Source organism: Ammospiza nelsoni, chromosome 18, assembly GCF_027579445.1.
Source record: "Ammospiza nelsoni isolate bAmmNel1 chromosome 18, bAmmNel1.pri, whole genome shotgun sequence".
NCBI classification, from domain to species: domain Eukaryota; kingdom Metazoa; phylum Chordata; class Aves; order Passeriformes; family Passerellidae; genus Ammospiza; species Ammospiza nelsoni.
The window spans coordinates 8,147,581-8,169,543 of NC_080650.1; the positions used below are offsets into that span (position 1 = coordinate 8,147,581).

General features: G+C 42.5%; 1 protein-coding gene across 2 annotated transcripts; it reads right to left on the reverse strand.

The window, feature by feature from the left end:
- Positions 1-63: 63 nt before the first annotated feature.
- On the reverse strand, positions 64-17,680 carry UBE2L3 (ubiquitin conjugating enzyme E2 L3). Of its 2 annotated transcripts, none has more exons than XM_059485502.1 (4): positions 17,603-17,680; positions 9,171-9,266; positions 5,717-5,903; positions 64-2,779 (listed from the first exon to the last, which is right to left on the reverse strand). In XM_059485502.1, exons 1-4 carry the CDS (start codon positions 17,627-17,629, stop codon positions 2,625-2,627), a joined length of 465 nt encoding a protein of 154 aa, XP_059341485.1. In that variant the 5' UTR covers positions 17,630-17,680; the 3' UTR covers positions 64-2,624. The 2 variants fall into 2 exon arrangements, with proteins under 2 accessions (XP_059341485.1, XP_059341486.1); XM_059485503.1 differs by lacking the exon at positions 17,603-17,680 and adding an exon at positions 16,943-17,033.
- Between the last annotated feature and the right edge of the window lie 4,283 nt (positions 17,681-21,963).

The window sequence follows — 21,963 nt, forward strand, 5'->3', positions numbered from 1 at the left end:
TAAACCACTACTACAATCCCAGTTAATTCCCAGACCTCTGTGAAAATAAAACCATGCCACAAAGCCATTGAGAGCAATTTTTATTAGGGTAGCAGAATGGACTTGCAGAAAGCCTATACCAGTACTCCTGGGTGTAGTTTCACCAGTGCGCTGCTTTCATTGTGGATGCTCAACTGCACGTTTAAAATTCAGCATGGCTTAGGGAACCAGAGAGAACAAGAGCTTGATTTCCTGAGTTATCCTAGGACTTCGCACTTGGATTTCTCCTCCTCAGCCTTCAGCCACACAGGTGCCGGATCCCTTTGTTCAGAGGCTGCCCCAGACGCGCCAGCACTGTGTTTACACGTCTCACAGTTTAGCAATTGGACTATGAAGAGCACACCAAGAGAACTGATAGCGAGATCTGTCTTCGTGTGAGCTCTGCAGCCGGAGGGGAGCGGCTGGCGCGGCTCAGCCGCAGCTCCCGCGGGCACCGCGGCCCTTCCGTCCCTTCCCGCGGCATCCGGTCACAGCCAGGCAGACGGCGCAGTCTTTGACCTGAGAGGCTTTACAACCACAGAGTAACTATTGAGTAGCAACGAGGGCAGCAAACTAGTGCTACAGTTTTGTTTCAAATAAAATTTAGAGGATGGTAAGTTTCCATGCCAACAGACATGATCAAAGGTACAGTGACTCGGGTGATGCAGAAGTTACACACTTCAGTTTGACAGATAATTTGGCATTATTTTATTATGAATCCGAGTGAGTGTGAACGAAACAAAATCAGTACCAACTTTCTGCAAATGAAGACACAAAGATGTGAAAATTTGGTAATAGTGCTCTCACAAGCCTGAAAACACTTAGGAAATGCAAGTTTCCGTAAATAAGGTGAATGTGGTTTAACTTTATTTACCTGCCAAAGAATCTGTCTAAGAACACTTAAACATAAAATTTCTTAGCTCCCTAACTCATAAAAAAATTTACTTTCAACAGAGGTGAGGTACTGGGCTGTCATTGTTTACACTAAATTGGAAATGAAAGCCAGAGGAGAGGGACGAATAAGGAAATAGCAAATACACAAGACATTAAAACCAAGAGAGATCTACTGCTTGACACACTAGTTCTGAAAGGTTGCAAAGGCAGAGGCTGTATTAAAACTGAATTTAGGGAGTATAGGCAACCACCTAGGTGTCAGGGTTATTTCAACTCAGCTTCCTGCACATCGAAATGATATGTGCTCCCAGATACCGATGGATTTCTGGAAATAATCCATTCACTCAGTAGCAGAGCCCAGCTGCAGAAGGGGAGACAGCAGGTTGACTGTGTGGCAGTTTGACTGTGGGGCCCGGATCAGGCTCTGGGCTGGGGAGGAAAGGCAGCAGAAGCAGCAGAGACAGGCAAAGGATGCTCAGCTCTGAGGGGAAAGGCTCCCTGTCCTTTCCCTCAGCATGCGCAGGAGCGCCCCAGGGCAAACACAGGACAGACAGACACTGAGCACTCACTGCAGCCCCTGCAAAGCTGATGGACAGACTGACACTGAGCACTCACTGCAGCCCAGCCCCTGTGCTGAACACAGCAGCAGCAGCAGCCAAGCACACTCTGCCCCACCTTAGTGCTCAGGCCTGGCAGCTGTGCTGGGGCTGGGAACAGCTCCAGGGCCCTCCCACAAACACAGATGCTCCTGACACATTCTGAGAGAAAACGTTCAGAGAGGACAGCAGTGCTGTCAGATTTAGTTCTTGAATTCAAAATTAACGTTTCCAAAATAATGATTTTAAATTCAAAAGATAGTTTGTCACTTTGGTACCTCTTGGTCCCCGATTTCTGGAACTCTCCTGGATTGGTTGCAATGTTGTTCTGTGCATGTTTCCCACTACTCTGCATAGGTATTAAAGATAGAAGTGAAGGAAGTTTGCAATCTACTACTTGTTTGCTACAGATTTTTTTTCCAAAGTTTTCCAAGAGCAGAACTTAAGCCGTATTCTAATTCAATGATGCACACAAAAACTTGGGTTTCCCCGTTTAATAGACATTGGCCAGATTTACATCAGACCCAGACATTATTTCTGATTGGTTTTGTGGGTTGGAATTTGTTTATTATGTTACAAACTGAAGTTCAGGGGAACTTGCAACAAGTCCCACAAAGCACAGTGCAACATTTAGAAAGAAAAGTAAACGAAACTGCCAAACACTCAATCATTTTCTGCCGGAACTGGGATATTTTTCCTAAGACATCACTTTGAGGAGGGGATTAAAATTCAATGAATGAACTCAAGATAGTGGGAACTGCAAGGAAAAATAAGAAATGACAGCCACAACCTTTTCAATTTAAGGGCAGAATATAAGTCTAAGATATTTTTGATAAATTCTGACAAGAAAAAGAAAACAGCATACTTTAAAGTATATTGAAGCAGTGATTTTTAAACAAAGAAAGCAGAACTAGAACATCTTAAATTTTAATCCTTTCTTTACAGGTTACCTAGCCCACTTTTGATTAAGAAAACTGTAGAAAGTTAGTAACAGCCACAAGTTCACACCGAAAGGTGGCACTTGTCAATTTTCCATAGAGTCCTGCTTTACGGGGTGTCTCAAATGCACTGCTCCGATCTTCTATCATAGGTTGCTGACAGCACTTGTGTCAGATTTTAGTCCACTGGTCGCTTTTCACCATATTTCTTTGTAAACTCTTCAGCGTTCTTACAGAATTTTTTACGGTCCTTAGAGTATTCTTCAGCTAGGTCAGCCCGGAGGGGGTGCTCGGGCTGTGGATCATTCACCAGTGCTATGAGGGACTGGATTACTGTCAAAAGAAGTATAAATACAGTCAGAGACTTAGATGGGTAATTTTTCAAAATCAAAATGTAAGCAAAATTCCCCTGTAAGGAAAGAGCTTTAACTGCATTTCAATACATCCCCATAAATCTCGGGCCTTTTCAAGCGCAGGGCGTGAGTAAGCTGCAGTGATATGCCAAGATTTAGCTCAATGACCATGAATGAACACCAGAAAATCGTATTTGTAAACAAAATCAACATGAATAGAGACCAAAGTGCACTACAAATCATCTCCCATGTAATTGGCATCCCAGCTAAAATCCTCTCCTATGGCTGAGAACGAATGGAAGTCCTCAGACAGGTTCCCTGAAGGGATTTGGTGAAGATGGAATTTGCACCATGAAGCATTTCCCAGCACCTGTCACAGGGACACAGCTGTGACCAAGCCTCTTCTGGAAACCCTTTTTTCCAGCTTTATTTCCCTGGGATTCTTACATCTATGAAAAGCAGGCATGTCTTCCCTTCACTCTCAACTTCCCAAGGCAGCCACCAGTAGAGATGTACTGGGCAAACAACAGGGTGAGAGTTGCAAGGTGCTCACAGCAATGCCACCAATGTCCCTGTCACCTTCCAAAGAAAAGTCACTCTTCAGGAAACGGAAGTGAACCTGACATTTACACAGTGAACCTCACACCCCCCAGTGCCATTCACTGCTACATTTTTCTCTGGGCAGGAATGCAAGTTCATACAAGGCTGGTCACTCCAGCAGATGCTGGAACACCAGAGTGGCTTTGTTTGGGGCGCTGATCCTCAAAACAAATACTCAAAGCCACACTCAAATCCAACACTTGTCTCTAAACTGCTAAACAAAAGCATTTCTTACCACAAATCCAAATTTAAACTGCAACAAACTATCTAAGGAATGCAGAATTGATACCAGCTTCCTTCACAGTAACTCACCATCCTGCCTTACAACAACTGCCATCACATTGCAGAAAACAGCAGAAACACTGAGGGGCAATCCCTTCTGACTGAGCAAAGCATGCAAAAACACTACAGAGAAAATGTGTGTTCAATACCCTTAAAAACAGTAACAAGCCAGAAAAAACAGGCCTGGCAGAACAGGAGCTGCCTCAATAGCCACAGAGTCTGAAAACTATCCTGCCATGAACAGTTGTTTTTAATATTGAGCATAAATTAACAAAAAGTGCAGCAGTAAGATGCACATTTAGTATGCAAAAGGTAAGTTAGTGATTTATGATGAAATTGCTTCACTTTGACACCTGTGTGAGTAAAACCAATCACTTGGATGCTGTACTAATGATGTCACATTATTTCATTGAGAAAAGCTAGGAGTGATTTTTCAGTGAAAAAGCAATCTGAAGGAAAAGGAATAGACATTTAAGCAGGGTTTAGTAACACTGTCACAGGTTCATACAACCATGTAGTAACAACAGATGTTGACATTAAAACAACTTGAAGAAAGAGTTAAGACAAACAAACACAACACAGCAGACCATGAGAGATCTGCAATATTTTGATAGCCAGGATTGGTTCCAAATTCTGATTTTAGCACAGCTTTTATTCAGTGTCTCAGATAAAAAGGGAGTTGCTACTTCTCAGGGAGACACTGACTATTTTCTGCATGCAAACAATCATTTCAGTAGCTCCAGCTAATGACAGCTTGTTTTTCAAGCTGGGTAGAGACATGTAAGTCCTTTAGTTAACTAGCAAAGGCTGATAGCACCAGGACAGCTGCTCAGGTGTGGGACAGAACAGAAACCTTCCACATGTTCTTTCAATCTCCTGTCTCCTGAGGGCCTTTGTCCTGTAAAATCAGGGATAAATCTACAACAGATCTAAGCTCTCAGCAGTCCTATTTCACAAGGCTCTCTCTGCTGCCACCTTCATATTCACCAACATACAGCTGCTTCACCTCTTCTAAAACTGCAATTTTCCTGTTTTGTCTTTGGGCAGATCACACAACCAGAAGTACCTTCTTTAGCACACAGGGATAAACAGAAAAAAATATCTCAAGTACAGCATTGTTTCCTATCAGGAACACAGATCATGTGAAAATAACCTTTAAGAAGAGCCTGGAAGGGGAAAGTATTTTCTCTTATGGAACAAGATACTTCATTGTCACTAGAGCTCTAGCACTGCCCTAAACTGCTACTCATTTGAATTAATACTCTTTAAAAATAAGCATTTTTTGCAAGGATGTTTGCTTTCTATGTATAATAATAAAAGCTTAGTACTCAACTAATCATCACCTCCCAGACAACACAAAGTTCTCACCCCAACACCTGATGCAAGCAACAACAGGAAAAACCTTACTTATATTACACTTAAGTCTGCCACAGAACTTGACAAAACTTTTCCCCTTACAATATTTAGATTCTTATCAAAGACACTCTACACAGCAAGTCTGACAGCAATGATCTTTTAAGAACCACAAGTTAATCTGTAGTATCTTCTCAGATTTTGTTTATGACTCCCATGATATTTCAAGCCATATGTTCAAATCACTGAACCACATGGCACATTATAAAATATACAGAACCTTGAGGTTTTAGACCTTGCCTTTCAAACATCCAGGAATTTACTGAACAGCTTTGGATTCTAAAGTCACTGTTTAAAAAGAAACACAGCATAACCTCCACACAAACCACCAGCAAAATTTTCAAGTATGCTGAGGACACTTCCTTAATAAACTCCTTAGTCATGAAGAGTTTTGTGGTTTCCTGGAGGTGGAAATGCCATTTCAGTGCCAGTACCTCCCATTCCAGTAACAAAATGAAATTCCACAAGTTGTACTGTGCTCAACACATGATTCACGACATAAACCTTACAATGAATATATCCTCAGAGCACTGGGAAACTGACAAGTGAAACATTATTAGCTTTAAATCCAAACACTACAAAGTTTCTCAATACCCATTTCTTCCTCCACACGGAGTCCTACCTTGGTCAGTTTTGGTTGCTGGCTTCCAGTTTTCAGCACTAATTACTGGCAGACAAACCTGCCCCTTTTCATCGATGTTAGGGTGATAGATCTTTGTTTTAAATGTAATCTTAGGGGGTTTGAATGGATATTCTGCTGGGAAGTTGATTTCAATTCTGAAGGCTCCTTTATCATATGGAGGATTGTCCTGCAACAAGAAGGCAGAATGTCAAGAATGTGGCACATGCTGATGGACACAAGTGAAAAGCAGCATCCACAGACTTGGATTTCATTGATCTCTTCAACGAACTCTTTGAAAGGCATTTTACCAACACTACTCCAGGTTTATGTGTCAGGAAACATCAAAAATCATGTGAAAGGCAATACAAGCTGCACGTTTGCATCCACCCTGGAAAAAGCAGGTTGCCATTGTCCCACATTTCTGACATTTCCATGGGTAAGAAAGCATCCAGCTCCATTTACATCCAACTCAAGGCCCTCTCTAGTAAGTAGTTTTATGTTTCAAAAAACATAGTAAAGCCTTTCCAAGACACAAACAGCAAACCTGACAAGGGAAGCGGGTTTCTGAACAGTTATTTTGTGTGTCTCACAACATGGTGGCATAAACAGCAAAGCAATTTGGTTTGTCAGATCTCTCTAAATGTTTCGAGAATGTTTTTGTGCTGACTACACAAAAATCTGCTGAGCATTCATTGGTACTAAAGATAGATATTCACTGTGTTTGCTGATGAGAACATTCTGAATTTGTATGCAGTTTTAGCACCCACTCTTATCAGATCAGTTTTGAAGGAGCAGGATGAGAGAACCGTGAAGTGAGCAAAGCAGTTTTTCATGCTCAAACAGAAAAAACAATGCCCAGAATTTCACTAAGAAAAACCTGTTAGACTATTGATACTGATGCTTCAGATACTGCACAAGAGAGGCAGAACAAAAATAAACACTGCTACATTTAAAGCCTATGAAAATCCCATTCTGCACTGAAAACAGTAACTATGGAATGAAGCCTTTCCAAACACTCTGAGAACAAGAATCAAAGGATGAGAGTTTCCAGTTGGTGTAAAGTATAATCACACACATTCTTCATTAGCAACCAGACCCTTCCCTGCAATCAATTCCACTCCAGAATTTATCAATACTTGGGGGTGGGGAGTGTTCTATTAAAATATTTGTCAACAGAAAACATTTAATTTTAGGCTCATCCATGTGAAGAATTTGGTTGTGTGTCTGTAAGAAATACAGCACAGTTTCTGCCAGGGGGAGAGGCAACTACAGTGGCTTTAAAATCACTTTTTACCCAAGCAATCCTAAAAGCTTTGGAAGTTGAACCAATAACTTGTGGTGGTGGTGACAGCTAAGGCAGTCACTGCCCTCTTCCCCCATAGCTCAATTGTTCTTTCCTCATCATGTGCTGTAATTTGTGAGGATGTTCAGTGAACTGACACAAGAAGTGACCTGCCTTAAAAACATCCATTTTCTTCACTGTGCCTCTTACATGAACAAGGAGCCCGGGCTACAGTCTTGTTTTGATGTTGAAATCAAACAAATAGTGTACCTTGGCCACCCACAGGACACAAACTACTTCATTCTACAATTTAGAACAGGAAAAGAAGTTGACCAGCTATCTTCAATTTGCTTCTCTATTGAGTGAACACCCTTAAAAACTAACACTTGTTCTGAAGAGCAAAATATGTTACAAACAGGAGCTTTTAAAGCTTTACAGCTCACCTTTACATTATCTTTCACAGTAATTCTGTGTAAACACTATTAAAAATAATAAGCATTATCTTTCATGCCTTCATTAAGCAGCTGACAAGGAAATGCCCAGTTATAGCATTTAATACTCAGTAACTGGTTAGTCCTACTGAAGTATCTGTCTTTAAACCCTAAGTCAGAACATTTGCTAAAATGGTAACAGCATGTGAAGCAAAAACACAGAGAAAAAAGTTTAACTTTCAATAAGCTCATGTATTGCATTTATAAGCCATCAACTCTGTCACCAAAAATAGCTAAAGAGACAGAAACACTAAAATATCTATAGCATAACCTCAGAATAAAAACTTCCACTACTCTTTGAACTCAAAAAACAAATTTGAAATTACTATAGGAAGTGTAATTTCATAACAAAATTCTCCTTTAACTATAGCAGCAGGGAATTTGAGGCTATTTCCCCTGTGAGAGGACATATTACAAATCAAAAGGCAGGTCTGGAGCACAGTTCACTGCACCAGCATTTAAACACTTGTGATGCTGCAAAGCTCTGCAAAACAAACACCATGCTCATCCTCAGTCGAGCAGAAACTGTTAAAAATAGCTGCTGTACACCACACATTCCTCATCTTTACTCCAAAGGAGTAAACAAGTATTTTGTTTGTTTTCTTTTATTACTCATATTTACCACCCTTATACTGCTTCAAAGTGTTATCAAAGCACTAAACTGTTACACATGAACCACAAAGTGACTGATTAAAGGGAGTTGTTCCTCAGCTCTGTCAAATTTCAGTGTCAGATCCCACTTGCTTTGTTTGCAGGAGCAGTGTCAGCCACTGCAAGGAATCACTTGCAGGCACACAAGCAAGCAGCAAACTGAATGTATTCCACAGCATTCACAGTGGAACCACCCAGCCATTACCTCAGCTGGGCCATGTGAGCTCCAGAGCAGCCTCTGACTAACCAGGCACAGGCACTGCAGAGATGGCTCAAAGTCTTACTCATATCATAAAAAGACAGACTTGCACTGCTTGGGGAGGCTTTTTGGCACCACCCACAGAAAACCACAACTGCTGCCCCCATGGCCCAGCCCCTATTGCTGCAGACTAAAAACAGCTCTTAGAACCAAGCCAGCCATTTCCCACTGCTATGGGCCACAGCTGTGGGAAACACAAGAGGTGAAAATCCAAGTGACTTTCAGCCAAGAAATCAACACTTCACATTTTCTGCTTTCCTCTTATAACAAATCCCTCTCTATTTGACTAATAAAATGGTTATCTACTTCCATCAAACATTCCCTAAGACTGTAGTGCTTTTTTATAAAAATAGGTAAAATAAGTTTATTTTGGCACTAACTAATGCCTAAACAAAGATACTATTTTCTTTTAAAGAGCTCACTTCAGAAAATCCAAACCTTTTCCTTGCATCAAATTTTTCCCAATACCCAGCTTTATCCTAGTAATAAACCTAGTAAACTAAAAAAAAAAAAAAACAAACATATTAAGGAGTAAAAGTATTTCATACATCCTTTTTCCTATGATCATGCAGATTTTGTACTTTAGGCTTAATGTAAAACAAAACTTCACTGCTTCCCCTTCCAAGACCTCTCCCAGCAGCCCAGTGTCAGCCCAGGCCCACAATAACAAATTATTTCATGGTCACCAGCAGCACTGCTGAGCTCTGGATTTATGAGATACAAATGATGCTCATTTTATTTTAAAGCTCATAAGGAACAGTCTATACTCACAGGAACAATAAGCCCTTGCCAGGTCAATAAATTAGCTTCATCAACCTGGATATTACGGAAGTTTTTCATTCCACATTTGCGAATTTCTTCAAGCTCCTGAAAAGCAAAGCAAAGTGTTAAGTGTAAGTTAATAACTGCAGTAAGCAAGATGCTCAAATTTTTCAAAATGCTTAAAGGTCAACGTGGTTTTCTTTAATTAGTGGTGTGGCAACCCACACAAATAGGAAATAAAATTTTGCACCTGTAAAATGTAAAATTCGCTGAGATGAGATACTAAAACTCTTGTTTTCTGGTATGTGAAGAAAACACAAAAATGTCTTGTTATTAACATCATTACAGACACAATGAAGCAGAAGTATTAAAAGAAAATTTTTAAATGTAGTTTATCTCTAATGTAAATCAGTGCCTCTTGTAACAGACTATTGACAACACTGTGAGGTGCAGAAATAAAATGCATCTTAGGGCTTGTGTGGAGGAGAGCAGTGATTTGGAAGAACTATTTCATAACAGTTTTAAACAGGGATAAAACCAATGAACGGGCCAATTATTTCAACTGAAAATGAGCAAATTCCTGCATGAACAGCTTAAATTGATCCAAACCCAGGAAAATATCAATCAAGGCTTGTTTAGAGCAGTAACTTGAAAAGATTCAGCTTTCTCTCTGTTTAGTACCTCAAAGCTCACAGCACACATTAGGATTCCTCTCTTTAAAGCTGTATCAGTCTTGAGCAAGGTTATCTTCCTGCACCAGGAAGACTATTTTTAATCAGTTTGTGAACCAAGTATCACCAAAACAAGTATTTCAGCATTTTTATATTTAAAATGACATATAAGCCCTACTGTAGGGACTGCTTCCTGGAGTATTTCATAACACCTCAAAAGAAACACCTCAAGGTTCCACTTTTATTTCCTCCACAACAATTACAGTCCTTTGTGGTTGAACTCTGCCATTTTATCTTTAAAGAGAATTCAATGAAATACGAATTCAAAAATCATCCACAGCAAAACATAAAAGTTTGCCAGTGCTTTCAAAACTGCATCACATGCCTGGTGGCTGCATAGGTTGGGGAAAATGTTGCTTATACAGCAGCACTGGGGGGCTCTGACAGTGCTCAGCTCTGCACTGGGTGCAGGTGTCTGGCAAAATCAGGCTGGATATAATTACGATAAACCCACCAATTAAAAGCAAAGACACTACACAATGAAAAACAAAACCAATCAGTTTTCCTGCTACAAGTGCTGTCCATGGTTTGTCTTCCAAAATAGCTCCCTGTTCATCTTGAATCAACCCTTCCTGCACTTGACTGGCAGATTAAATACTTGCAGTAACCTCTTGCACAAATGGAGCATCATGATAAAACTCAAACCCAAAGGGAAAGTGAGAATTCCAAACGCAAGTGAAACAAAAATCACAACAGCCACATATCAGCAAATGAACATTTATATTCCTGCCCACTGCACCTACTAAAGCAAGAGCACACTCTGAACACAGGAGTTTAACCTTGGAAACTGAATTGATGCCTACCACTATCTTCATGACACTAACACTGACTTTTTAGTCTAGACCCATGGATTAATCCCCAAATTCCACTGCTGCTCGATTTATGCAATGTCACAGACAGTTTGGGTGGTTTTTTTAAAGAGCTAAGAGGATTATCCTATTTCCTGAGAGCAGGAAAACACAACCCCCCCCCAATAATCCCATGAGTCATATTTATAGGGATAGAGAGCAACCCAAAATATTCAAAAGAAAATAACCTTTATGACTGCAGCTCTAGAGGTGCTTTACCATCACTCAGAGTGCAAATCCCCACGGTGCCTCACTGTGAGTGCTCCTGCACAAAGCAGCAGCTCAGGGAGAGCTGGGCAGGTCCTGACAGGGGCAGGGACCTGCTCTGAGCTGAGTTTGCTGCTCACTCCTGTCACACACAGACCTGTGAGGCCCTGGCAAAGCAGTGCCCACAGCATGTAAATGGAATAAATTCCATTCCATACTAGATACAACACATCAAACACTGGGAACAACATAAGCTAACCAAGCAGTAGGTATTTAAGCATAAATAAATGTACATCATCACCAGTGCCTTCATTCTAAAACAAGGCAAGGAAAATAGGTTTAGACTATTTTCTAGTTACTATAGCAAAAACATTATGCATATGACAGAAATCTCCCCCATTATGCCCAGTGGGACTGCAGCTTCCAGGAGCTTTTGTCCCAGGTTCAGACAACAGCACTGTACTGCTGCTGGCCCAGAGAACAATTCTCCAGATGCAAAAAAAAAAAAAAAGGAAGGACTATGACTCTATAATTCAGGTATGTTATTAAACTAATACAACAAATTAGAAAAGTGTAGCTTCACATTGATGGAAAATTAAACACCTACATTTTATAGTCAGATTCAGGTTAAAAAATTGGATGGTGAATTAAGAAATGCAAGAATCCCATACAGAGATAATTATAAAATTGTAAAACTTTGTATGCCATCGATGAAAAGCTAAAATACATATGCAAATTGTTTCCCACTTTTTCTCAAGCCCACCATACGAGAGAGGGAATTAAACAGTACAGAGGCACTAAAGAACTAAACAAAAATTATTCAGGCCATCTTCCTCCTTAAAATGTCACGAGAGGCCTTCGCAGGAACCCACGTCCAAAAGCAAAGCTGGGCAATGAGGGTGTGTCAGGCCCGGGCTGTCCCTTGTCCCGCGGGAGGAGGCGGCAGCTGGGCAGGGACGGCCGGGGCTGAAGGGGCAGAGCAGCTCCGGGCCTCGCACAGCGACAATGCATCACCTCAGCAGGGCACGCACCTGAACCGCGGGCTCAGACTGAAATTTGTGCTAGAAATTACTTTTCTTGCACTAGGAGTGTGTCAGTAAGTCACTCCAAATGAATGGAGTCCGTGCTGGAGTTGTTCACAAACAGCTTTTCCCCACAAGGGCAGTGTAACACTACCCAAGCCGTGCCTTCAGGAGTGGCAGGGCCGTCACCATGCACAATTTAGGGTGCGAGGGGAGGTTGTTTTGGGTTTTTTTTCCTTCTGGCAACTGCCAAAACCCATAATAAAGATCTGACTGCCTCAGGGCTATCCAGGCAGACACTGCAGTATACAGTGCTGTTAAAAAAGTGAATGAGCTACTGAATACTTTCAAGCAGCACAGATTAAAAGCTAACAATACCTTTAACACGGGCTTGAGCAACTCCAAAGGGACAAAAACTACTTTGAGGTAAAAAGCTACAGTCCAGATATTTATTTCAAAGTAATACTTATAAGTCTAGGCAGACAGTAAATAGATTAATTCCTTTTCTTGTCCTCCACCCCTTAATTTTGTCAAGTAACATAATTAAAGGAGCACAGGAGGAGCGTAACTAAAGGTTAGATGACTGCAGTAAGAATTTAAATCAATCTTCATTCCCCACTCCTTTATCAACCTTGCATGTGACCTTGCTGCATTGGTTTATCCACTTGAAAAACTGAAATGTCTGAATGTTCATGGGGCTCTCTTGAGACATGATGTTTGTAATTTGGAAATGTTCAGACCAAGTGTTACACACAGCACATGAAATGGAGAAAACACTATTTCAGGGGTGGTACCCGATCTTCAAGCATATAATGCTGAAGGTATTCATGAAAGTACATACAGCTTCTCACATATAACCATTAAAGGTTTAAAATTGTAATTTTCAATACTGTGTAATCATTTGGGCTGTTCAAATCAAAAATGAAATGTTTTAAAGTGGAAAGAAAAGCGGCATCAGCTTAAAATGTAGCTAAATCTTTTAAAAAAACGGTAACTGTTTTGTCCACGCATCTTTCAAGTTTTGGGGCTTCCCTAAAAACCCAAGCCAGACAGGAAGATGCAGTGAAGGCAAATACTTGTAAGAGTGCAATCCCAGAATATGGGAATAAGTGTAAGAGCTCATACTGACTGGACTAAGTTCTGCATCAAGCCCAGAATATTATTAAATTCACAAATAAAACCCCAAAAGCCTCCTGAAAGAACCCTAAATCATTATTACAACTAATATTTATCTGTTTATGAATACATTCTCTAAAAAATGCCTTTAAGTCAAACAGGATCCAAAACACTGATCAGGAACTGGCCAGTTTCACTTTCTGGATTAACAGTACAGAGAAGTCTTAAAACACCTTAAAATCTGATTCTACCACACAAAAAAATCCATCAGAAATCCAACCCAAAACAGAAACAGAATTCAGTTCTTTTAAGAGTCAGCAGTAAGTTTCCTTTGCAACTTACAACCCTGTATGCTCACATCTTATTGACTGAGCAATTCTACTTTTTGGCAAAGTATTTTCATTTGATTAAAAATCCTTTTGTCAATTCTCAGTTTCAAAAAGTGAAAATGCATCCACATTCTCACTTCTGCCTAAGTACAATCATATGTTGCTCAAAACCATATTTCCCTTGTTACTAAGAACTGAAGCTTGGATCAATTTAGAATTATTTTCCAAGTATCAGAGTTGTTTAAAACCCCTTTATTTGGGAGCACTACAGTGTTTACAGGACCACAGCATCCTGGAGATTGCAGGTCACCTACCTGGGTGTGGTCCCATGTTTGTGTTTTATCATGGAGGAGCTCAACAGTTGCATAAATATTTGACTATGCAACTATGGAAGCTGAGTAAAAACAATAAAATTAAAATAATTGTCACCATCTCTCACTTCCTATGTGAAGTGTTATTTACTCTTTAAATCCATTTTCAATTTCTATTGCTAAAGATGCTTTTGAACGTGTAAAAGCCAGGCATGGATGTGACAGACACCTGAGCTCCACCCCAGGCAGTGCCCATGGAAGGCCCAGCCCCACACTGGGGCAGCAGAGCCTTCTCCAGGAGCACCCAGACACCCGTGGGAGGTGCAGCCCAGCCCCACACAGCACCAGCCCTGCAGGTACTGGGGGTGTCCAGCACAGAGCAGCCTTCCCTGGGCACCCCTCACTACCTCTCCACACAGCACCAGCGTGAGGAACAGCCTCTTTTATGTCAGCAGGTGGCAACTGGGCACAGCCTTCCCTTGAAGTCTCTGGGAAATCCGTGTTCCCCATCATGCAGCCTCAGTCAGACAAGTTCCTTTCTATGAGAAAGGGCCATGAAGCCCAGTACCCCCTCCAAAGAGAAGCCTTAGATCCTCTCCTAAATATCATCACTCCATATTTGTGTGTTTTAGCCCTGACCGTCCACAACACCACATCCTTGACAAACACAGCTTCATTCCAGAGCTCACATTTCACAAGGAGCCAGGATTCAACAACCGGGGCTCTCTGAAAAGGTGTAATGGTGGCTCACAGCTCAAACCTCCACCTCAGATGTCACTGGAACATGAGTCACTAGCCATGTTTATTTCACGTTTTTGCTATGCTGACTGCACTCCTGGAAGGGGACACCTCCATGGAGCTGCTGTGAATCAGGGGACAAGACTTCAGTGAGGTGGCACCATTTGATGGGATAAAGCTCAGCAAAAAGAGGCCATAAAAAAGCTCTTTGGCCAAGGGAAGGTGATTTGCCCAAACACACCCTCAGATAACAAGCCAATCTTGTTGTCTTTATAACCTGAATTCATGTTTAAAATTGGATGGTACAAGTTCAATGTACCAAAATTTGTAATGTTTGTTTCACACAGAGGTTTGTGAGCTGAAGATGCAAATGGCTTCCCCAAGTGGCAAAGGGCATCCATTCCCACCTGGACAGAGGACATGGCTCCCAGTTTGCCACAGGCAGCCACTGAGTTACTGTGGATGTACTGCACCCTTTGGGCCATGGTGATTAATATGAATAACTATGATGCATGATTTGAGTCCAGAAAAAATGCAGTACTTCAAAATGTTGGCAAGACCTTAAGGAAACAGGAATTGCTTAATTTTATGTAACTATAAAAGGTTTAAGGTTTAGTCTCATTTATCAAAGACAAGCTTGATTATTTAGCTCAAAGAAAAGACAGTTAATGCTTATCCTAAATTATTTTAAAGGTAATGGACTGACACAGTGAAAAACCCTATTTCCTTTAGTTATAACCACTCATCATTCTGAGACCCTGACAAAGAGACCCCAAAGACTCTTCCCAACTGCAAAACTCCAACAGTGAAAGGCTTTGATTTAAAGTGGACCTGTGAACGTGGGACTTTGGCAGTGATTTGAGGCTGACACACACGTGAGCCCGGACCTTCACATCATGCTGCAGCAATCCCGATGACATCATCCCTAGGAGAGCTCCACTTTGTTCCTGCCGAGATGAATGGCACAGCCAGGGCCTCCTGGGCTGCTCCACTCCCCGGAGCAGGCAGGGAGTGCTGATCCAACAGCCTCTGCAAGCTGTGGGACACAGCAGCCCACAGCTCCTCAACTGCACAAAACCCACACAAACACCAACAACCCACGCATATTAGGCAACAGAAACAAAAGTGAAAACAGAAGAGGTAAGTTATCAATGTCTCCTGCATTCCCACACCACTCCCTCCAAAAAACAACTGCCACACCAATTTTCTAGAAAATAAGGTCACATTATCAAAACTCCTTTTTAGTGTATTTTAGTGAAAGACTGAAATTCTGATGTTTCAGAAGTATAGTAAAAATGAAGAGGGAGGCTAAAAAGCAAGAGGCACTGAAAATATTAAGAACCATTTTTCTTGCCTTTGAGATTCGTATTTTCTATTTTAAATAAACAAAAAATAGAAAATATATATTATTCCTACTAGAGTAGTAGTGATGTGCTTTTGAACAAATAATGCATTATTTCAGAACAAGAAGAAAAACTGCCTTACAAAAACAGTAAACAAGCATTTAATCTTATGTCTGAAACTAAGGGAAACCTTATTTGAGTATAAAGACTTGGTGTAATATAATATAATCACCAACAGACATGGTGATTATAATATAAAGCCCTGAGAAAATACAGAGCTACCAAAAATGAAGTAAAAAATTATTTCCATCTCACCAGGATCCTTAAGGACAATTAAAGGTTTACACCTACTGATTTTTAATATATATGAATGACACTGCACACTATCTACTATTTCATTTTTAAATGCTCCATAGAACATTTAAACCAACAAAATGAGTCTAACAGAAGCACTGCTGAGTTATTGGTTTCCTCTAAAATACCCGAGTTATAGTGGTTATTCATATATCTGCACATCAAGGAAATGCAACTTCAGGACATGCCATGAACATGTCCGGGTGAAATCCTGGCCCTACTGGGGTCCAGGGCCTTGAAGCCAGCTGTAAAACTGGTATTAAAGGATTAAATTTAACAGAATCACCCAAGAATCTGCTAAATCCCAGTGGAGGGTTACTCTGCACCCCGCAGGGGCGGGTTTTTAAATAAGGCTGAAACATTGCTCAACAGTTATGGGGTCTTTCCCCTCCACCTCCCAGGACCGGCCTGTAAAGTCCATTGATTTCCCCACAGGCACTTCACATGCAAATCTGGATCCTGCCACAGCATTTTACAGATGAATAAATTTTATGCCACTATGTAGTGTGTCCTAGGCAAACCTCACTGCTTACAGTTCAGGATGTTAATTGGCAATTATATACAGCACATAAAATGAATTTGTGCGCTTTGGGGGCAATGGTTACTATTTTCCTTGTAAGAAGTACCTTCTTCTTCAAAGAAAATAACGAGAAACACAATCCCGCGTGGTATTTAACCATAAACTGTATGTGCTCTTGGTAAAAGCCTAGCCGGGGCCGAGTTTCCATTTCCAAGTATCATCCACGGTTCAGAACAAATAAGAGTGAAGACAAAAACATTACCACGTCCGCAGCGAATGAAGAAACTTCTGAACCCCGGTCCGTGTTTCTGTGTGATAAACCTCTTACTCATACGAGGAAGAGGTTACTCTCCGAAACAACGAAAACGAAATTTTTTCATCCCCGGGCGCCTGGGGACGGTTCCTCACCGGGGCGAGCGCGGGGGAGCGGCGAACCTCCCCCCGCAGGGAGAGAGGGAGGGAGGGGAGGGCGCTTCCCCGCCGCGGCCTCCCCGGCAGGGCCGCCGAGCCCTCCCGCCGCCCCGGGGATGCCCCGGCCCCGGGCGGCGCCGTTTCCTTCCCCCCGTCCCTTCCTCTTTGCTTAGTCACCCCGGAGCCCCCCGAGCGAGGGGGTCGGGGCGGCCCGCGGCGCCCGCCCGGCGCCCCCGCCCAGCCCCGGGTGGCAGCCGGCTCCGCGGGGCGCTGCCGGAGCGCGGGGCGGCGGCGCCGGGGGGGCGGCGGGGCCCCTCACGGCCGCGGCCCGACCGCCGGCTGCTCCCGCTCCGGCCGTGAGGGCGCGGGGCGCCGCCGAGGGGCGCGGAGGAGGCCGCCCCACCGGGGGACGGCGGGGGAGGCGGCCCCGCGCTGCCGGAGGGGGCCGGGGCGGAGGGGCGGCCGCGGGAGCCGGAGCCGCCCGCCCGGCGGCCCTGCCCGGCGCTGTTACCTTCATCAGCCTCCTGCTGGCCGCCATCTTGGCTCTGCTGCTGCGCCCCACAATGCATCGCGGCGCGGGCCGGCCGCTAAACCCTGCGCTTCCTGGGGCGGTGCGTGGGGGGCGGGGCGTGCGCTCGGCTCGGCTCGGCTCGGCTCGGACCGGACCGGACCGGACCGGACCGGACGAATTCAGCCCGGTTCGGCTGCACTCGGCTGTGCTCGGGTCGGCTCGGCCCGGCCCCCGCCGCCCTGAGGTCTCGGTGGTGCCTTTTCAATCATCAGTCATTGATTTAAAAGTATCGCTGTGCTTTTTTCTATTTACTGTGCATCCCCCAAATTCGGTACCATCTTCCTCGGCGGGGACTCCAACCACCTGTAGCCACAGGCTTTCTCAAGCCCACGTTCTCTTCAGAACCCACACAAACTTTATTTCTTAGTGTCTTCAGGCACTCTGAAGGGAGAGGGAAGGGCGATTTTCCAAGAGCCATCTGACCACAGAACCACCTCAGCTCCACTGGTCTCAAATGAAAGCACCCTGGGCCTCGCCTCTCCTTGAGCTGCCCAGTCCAGCCTCAGCCCTGCCGTGCTGTGCCACAACAGTGCTGTGGGAGAGGAGAAATGCACCGTCAGTAGCCCTCTGTCCTGCCATTTGCCCTTTGCCATGTGCTTTTAGCCCCTAAGCTCTTAGCTGCTCCCAGCTCTGATGCTCAGGATCCAGCAGCAGTGCAGGTGTCCTCAGGTATCCAAGACACAGGCCTGGCAGATTTAAGTTACTACATCACAAATGTAGTAAAATGCCTCCAGACATCCATGTTCAGGTACCTGACTTGCTCCCTAAAACCTTCTCCACTGACCCAATGTACTCAGGAATTATTCCAGGACTGCTGGATGTGTGGCCTCAATTCCCCTTTTCCTCACCCTTGTGTCAGTTCATGTCCTCACTTGATCTAACACTTGTTCTACAGAAATCACCAACAAAGTTCTGCGCTCTAAAATAAACTCTACAGACTTATACAACCTGAAAAAGGAAATGTCATGCTTATTACAGGCTTTCAAAAACTTGAAAAAATGCAACAGAAGTTTTTAATTATGAAGCACAGAATTATAATATTAAAATTAGTTATTGAATAAGCTATTTCTAATCAATATTTACATTAATATAGTGCTTATTGCTACAAAACTCAGTCAACATGTGTTAATGAAATAAGCTATACTGCACCTATAAGAAACACCTTAATCCTCACCTACTTCATATGCATATTATGAAACAGTTTGTAAATAGTTACTAAATATAATTGATGATCATGATAACTTTATTCTATTAGATATGTAAAGATTTTTGCATTCATTTTACTCCACGAAAATGGACTCAGAGGAAGCTGAAAGAGGCAGACCCTCATGGAGAAGTAGTGGAGAGATGCAAAGAGAGCCTGTGCTGGCTGGGTAAAGAGTTACACACGTGCCAGGCAGGCACAGGCTGTGAGAAACCAGAAGCTGCAGAGACTCTCTGAGGAATCTTGATGTGCTGCTGAAGTGGGATGCTGGTGATGAAGATTTAAAAATGCTGACTTCTGATAAAAGAACTGGTTCAGATTCTATGATTGTGAAATGCATAAATACCTAAATCTGATACCATGGTAACTTGGAAGAAGTGTTCCTACAACTGATTATCCAGATGTCTACAAATATGAAAAACAAGCTGCTCCAGATATCTTGATTTCTTTATTTGCCAAAACTCTATTTATATCTTCAGCTTATCTTTATTTGACTACATAGTTTTCCAAGACTACCATATGTCTTTGTATGTTCTCTAAAGATTTTTTCCCCCAAAATACAGTTATTCTGTCCCTCTTCTATACCTGCATTGAGACACAGAGCCACCAAACGCCAGAGAGTATTAGAAGCACCACAGGGAACTCTGAAATTACTATCTGTAATTTTAATCCATGAATTTACAGCTTGTAAGAGAGTGTCAGAAGTAGCTGTGATAATTATAAGATAATCTGCATTTCCTTTAACAAGACAAAAATACCACCCACACTATAACCAACAACAGCCCAGCCAGCTCTTAAGAAATTGGTGTTGAGTGTAGCTGTCCTCACAAATGGACACTGAATGTTGAAATCATTTCTTACAGCAGTGTTTGAGAAGTTTACCCAGACCTGGGCACATCTCACACTCCTGCTGCCAGTACCCTGCATCCTCCCAGTGCCTGGGCAGACCTGATGGTGCCATGCTCCTGTGCATCCTGTGCATGAGCAGGGACTGCAGTCGTACTCCCAGTGCTGGCTCTCACCTAGGTGCCAATTCCTGAGTCAGGACACACTGCTGTACAGTCCTGGAGAAGCAGCAGGAATTTATTTTCAGACAGAATTTCATCAATTATACCTCGTACTCTTCTGTCAGCAGCAAAATCCAGGCCATTTGTTACATAGTTTGGAAGATGGTTCTGCATTTTTAAACTTGCCTTTTGGTGTGGTTTCTAGGTTGTATCCATTAATTTACTTGACACTTAAGAGTGTCCAGAATGCAGGTTTTAGTGTTTATCCTGTAATATCTTCAAAAGATTGGACCCTATACTTATGGTGACCTCTGCCAAAGACAACTTTCTATCACATTTCCACTTTTTAAAGCAACATAACTGTTCCACTTCTAAAAAAGAAACTGTGCAAACAGACTTTGTGAACAAGTGAGCCACAAGAGCTCAATGGTTGAAAACTTTAGAAAAAATTCTCCTGCCTACTTTGCTGTTATGAAATGGCCATCTGAAAGAAAACAAACCTCATGAAAACTGAAGGGAAGAGGAAAGAATAAGAAGAATTTGGTTGCTGTATGAAACCTTGGTACCCCCACATTGTTTTTACAAGTGGGAGATGTCACTACACCACAAGAACAGCACAACAGAACCAGGGAAGGGAAAGAGAAGGGCAGAGGTGGTGATCAAGAGAGTGCAACAGTGATATACTGAGATTAAAGTGGCTGAGGCTCTTCCACCTGCAGGGGAGGAGGCTGAGAAAATATGTTAAAGGCTTATGAAATCATAAAGGCAGGGGCTGAGATGATATGAAGCTGTTATTTGTCAGACTGGAATGAAGGTACACACACAGAGACTGCTCAGGCATTACAAACTGCCCAGAGACAGGTAATTCATGCTTGGAACTCCCTACCACAGGCTGTAGTAAAGGCAGCAGTCAGCAGGTTCAAAAGGAAACTAGTCAAACTAGGTAACAGGTCTATCCATGAATTAAAGAAGAGAATAGACATGGAATAATCATCTAATATCTCCAATTAGTGCCTGGTCATAATTATGGATACCTGGAAGTGTAAGGTGACAGACTGTTGGCTTGCATGGTGGTCTCTAAATGAACCATCCTCCCCTGCCATGGACAGTGAGAGAGGGGTGGCACAGGTGGGCCTCTGCTCTGGTCCAGCTGGACACTTCAGACATTCAGGATTCCTTGGATAGGATGATTTCCAGAATATAGACAGAATTCAGATTTCAAATGGGTTCCAATACCTGGAAAATACATCAAAAAGACCAGTAATCCACAAGGGCAAAATGAATTTCCAGGAGCAGGGAAAAAGGTAAAAAGATAAGAGTAAAAAATTATTAATGCCTTAAATAATTATATGCCTCTCCATTGGAATTGTTTAATCTAAAATGGTTAAAAAAAAAAAGAAGACATAATTTATTATTCTGTTGATAATCCTCTATCCTTTATTCCTTGCCAACAATTTAAAGTTTTTATGTAGATTTTCTTGTCTTTTCAGTCTCTTAGATCTATAATGGCAAGCATTTTAAAGCAATTAATTATGTATGATGATTGTCATCTGACATTTGTTCTGTCTAGTAAGTATTTATTGTAGAATTATAAACACATTGTCTTCCTCCTGCATTTTGTGTGTCATGAATGTTATTAAAGTGATTCTGTCCTGCACAGATGCCTTTCCCTTGAATGCAATATTTCTTAATAAAAACTAAATGCATTAAGTCTCCTTTGATGCTGGAAACTGGTTTAGAGATGGAGAGGAGAAGGCACAAAGTATTACAACAATAACACCATGAACTTTATACTCCTTTCTATTCATGCTTTATTAGCTTCTATCACCCTGAATCAGAGACAGGGTCCCATGATGCTAGAAACTCTGAATATCACAGGGAAAACGAGCATTTCTCTCTGAAAAAACCCTGAGCAGCTGTGATAGTTGGGGACAATCTCCTCCAGAGAGACCTAAGGGACCTGGAAGGACTATGGAGTGTTCTTCAAAATATGAACTGCCTTGGAGGGCAGGAAGCTCTCAAAGTGTGGCAGGAGGCAAAGCAGCACAAGGACCCTGAACAGCTTCTCCTGCCCAGCAGCTGGAAGAAGG

What these genes read in the sequence shown, in the direction of transcription:
- UBE2L3 (XM_059485502.1), bottom strand. Translation starts at nt 17,629, where the DNA reads ATGGCGGCCAGCAGGAGGCTGATGAAG. An exon ending in CCAGCAGGAGGCTGATGAAG is followed by an intron (nt 9,267 to 17,602) that starts GTAACAGCGCCG and finishes TTTGCTTTTCAG; the next exon opens with GAGCTTGAAGAAATTCGCAA. An exon ending in AGCAACCAAAACTGACCAAG is followed by an intron (nt 2,780 to 5,716) that starts GTAGGACTCCGT and finishes TTCTTTTGACAG; the next exon opens with TAATCCAGTCCCTCATAGCA.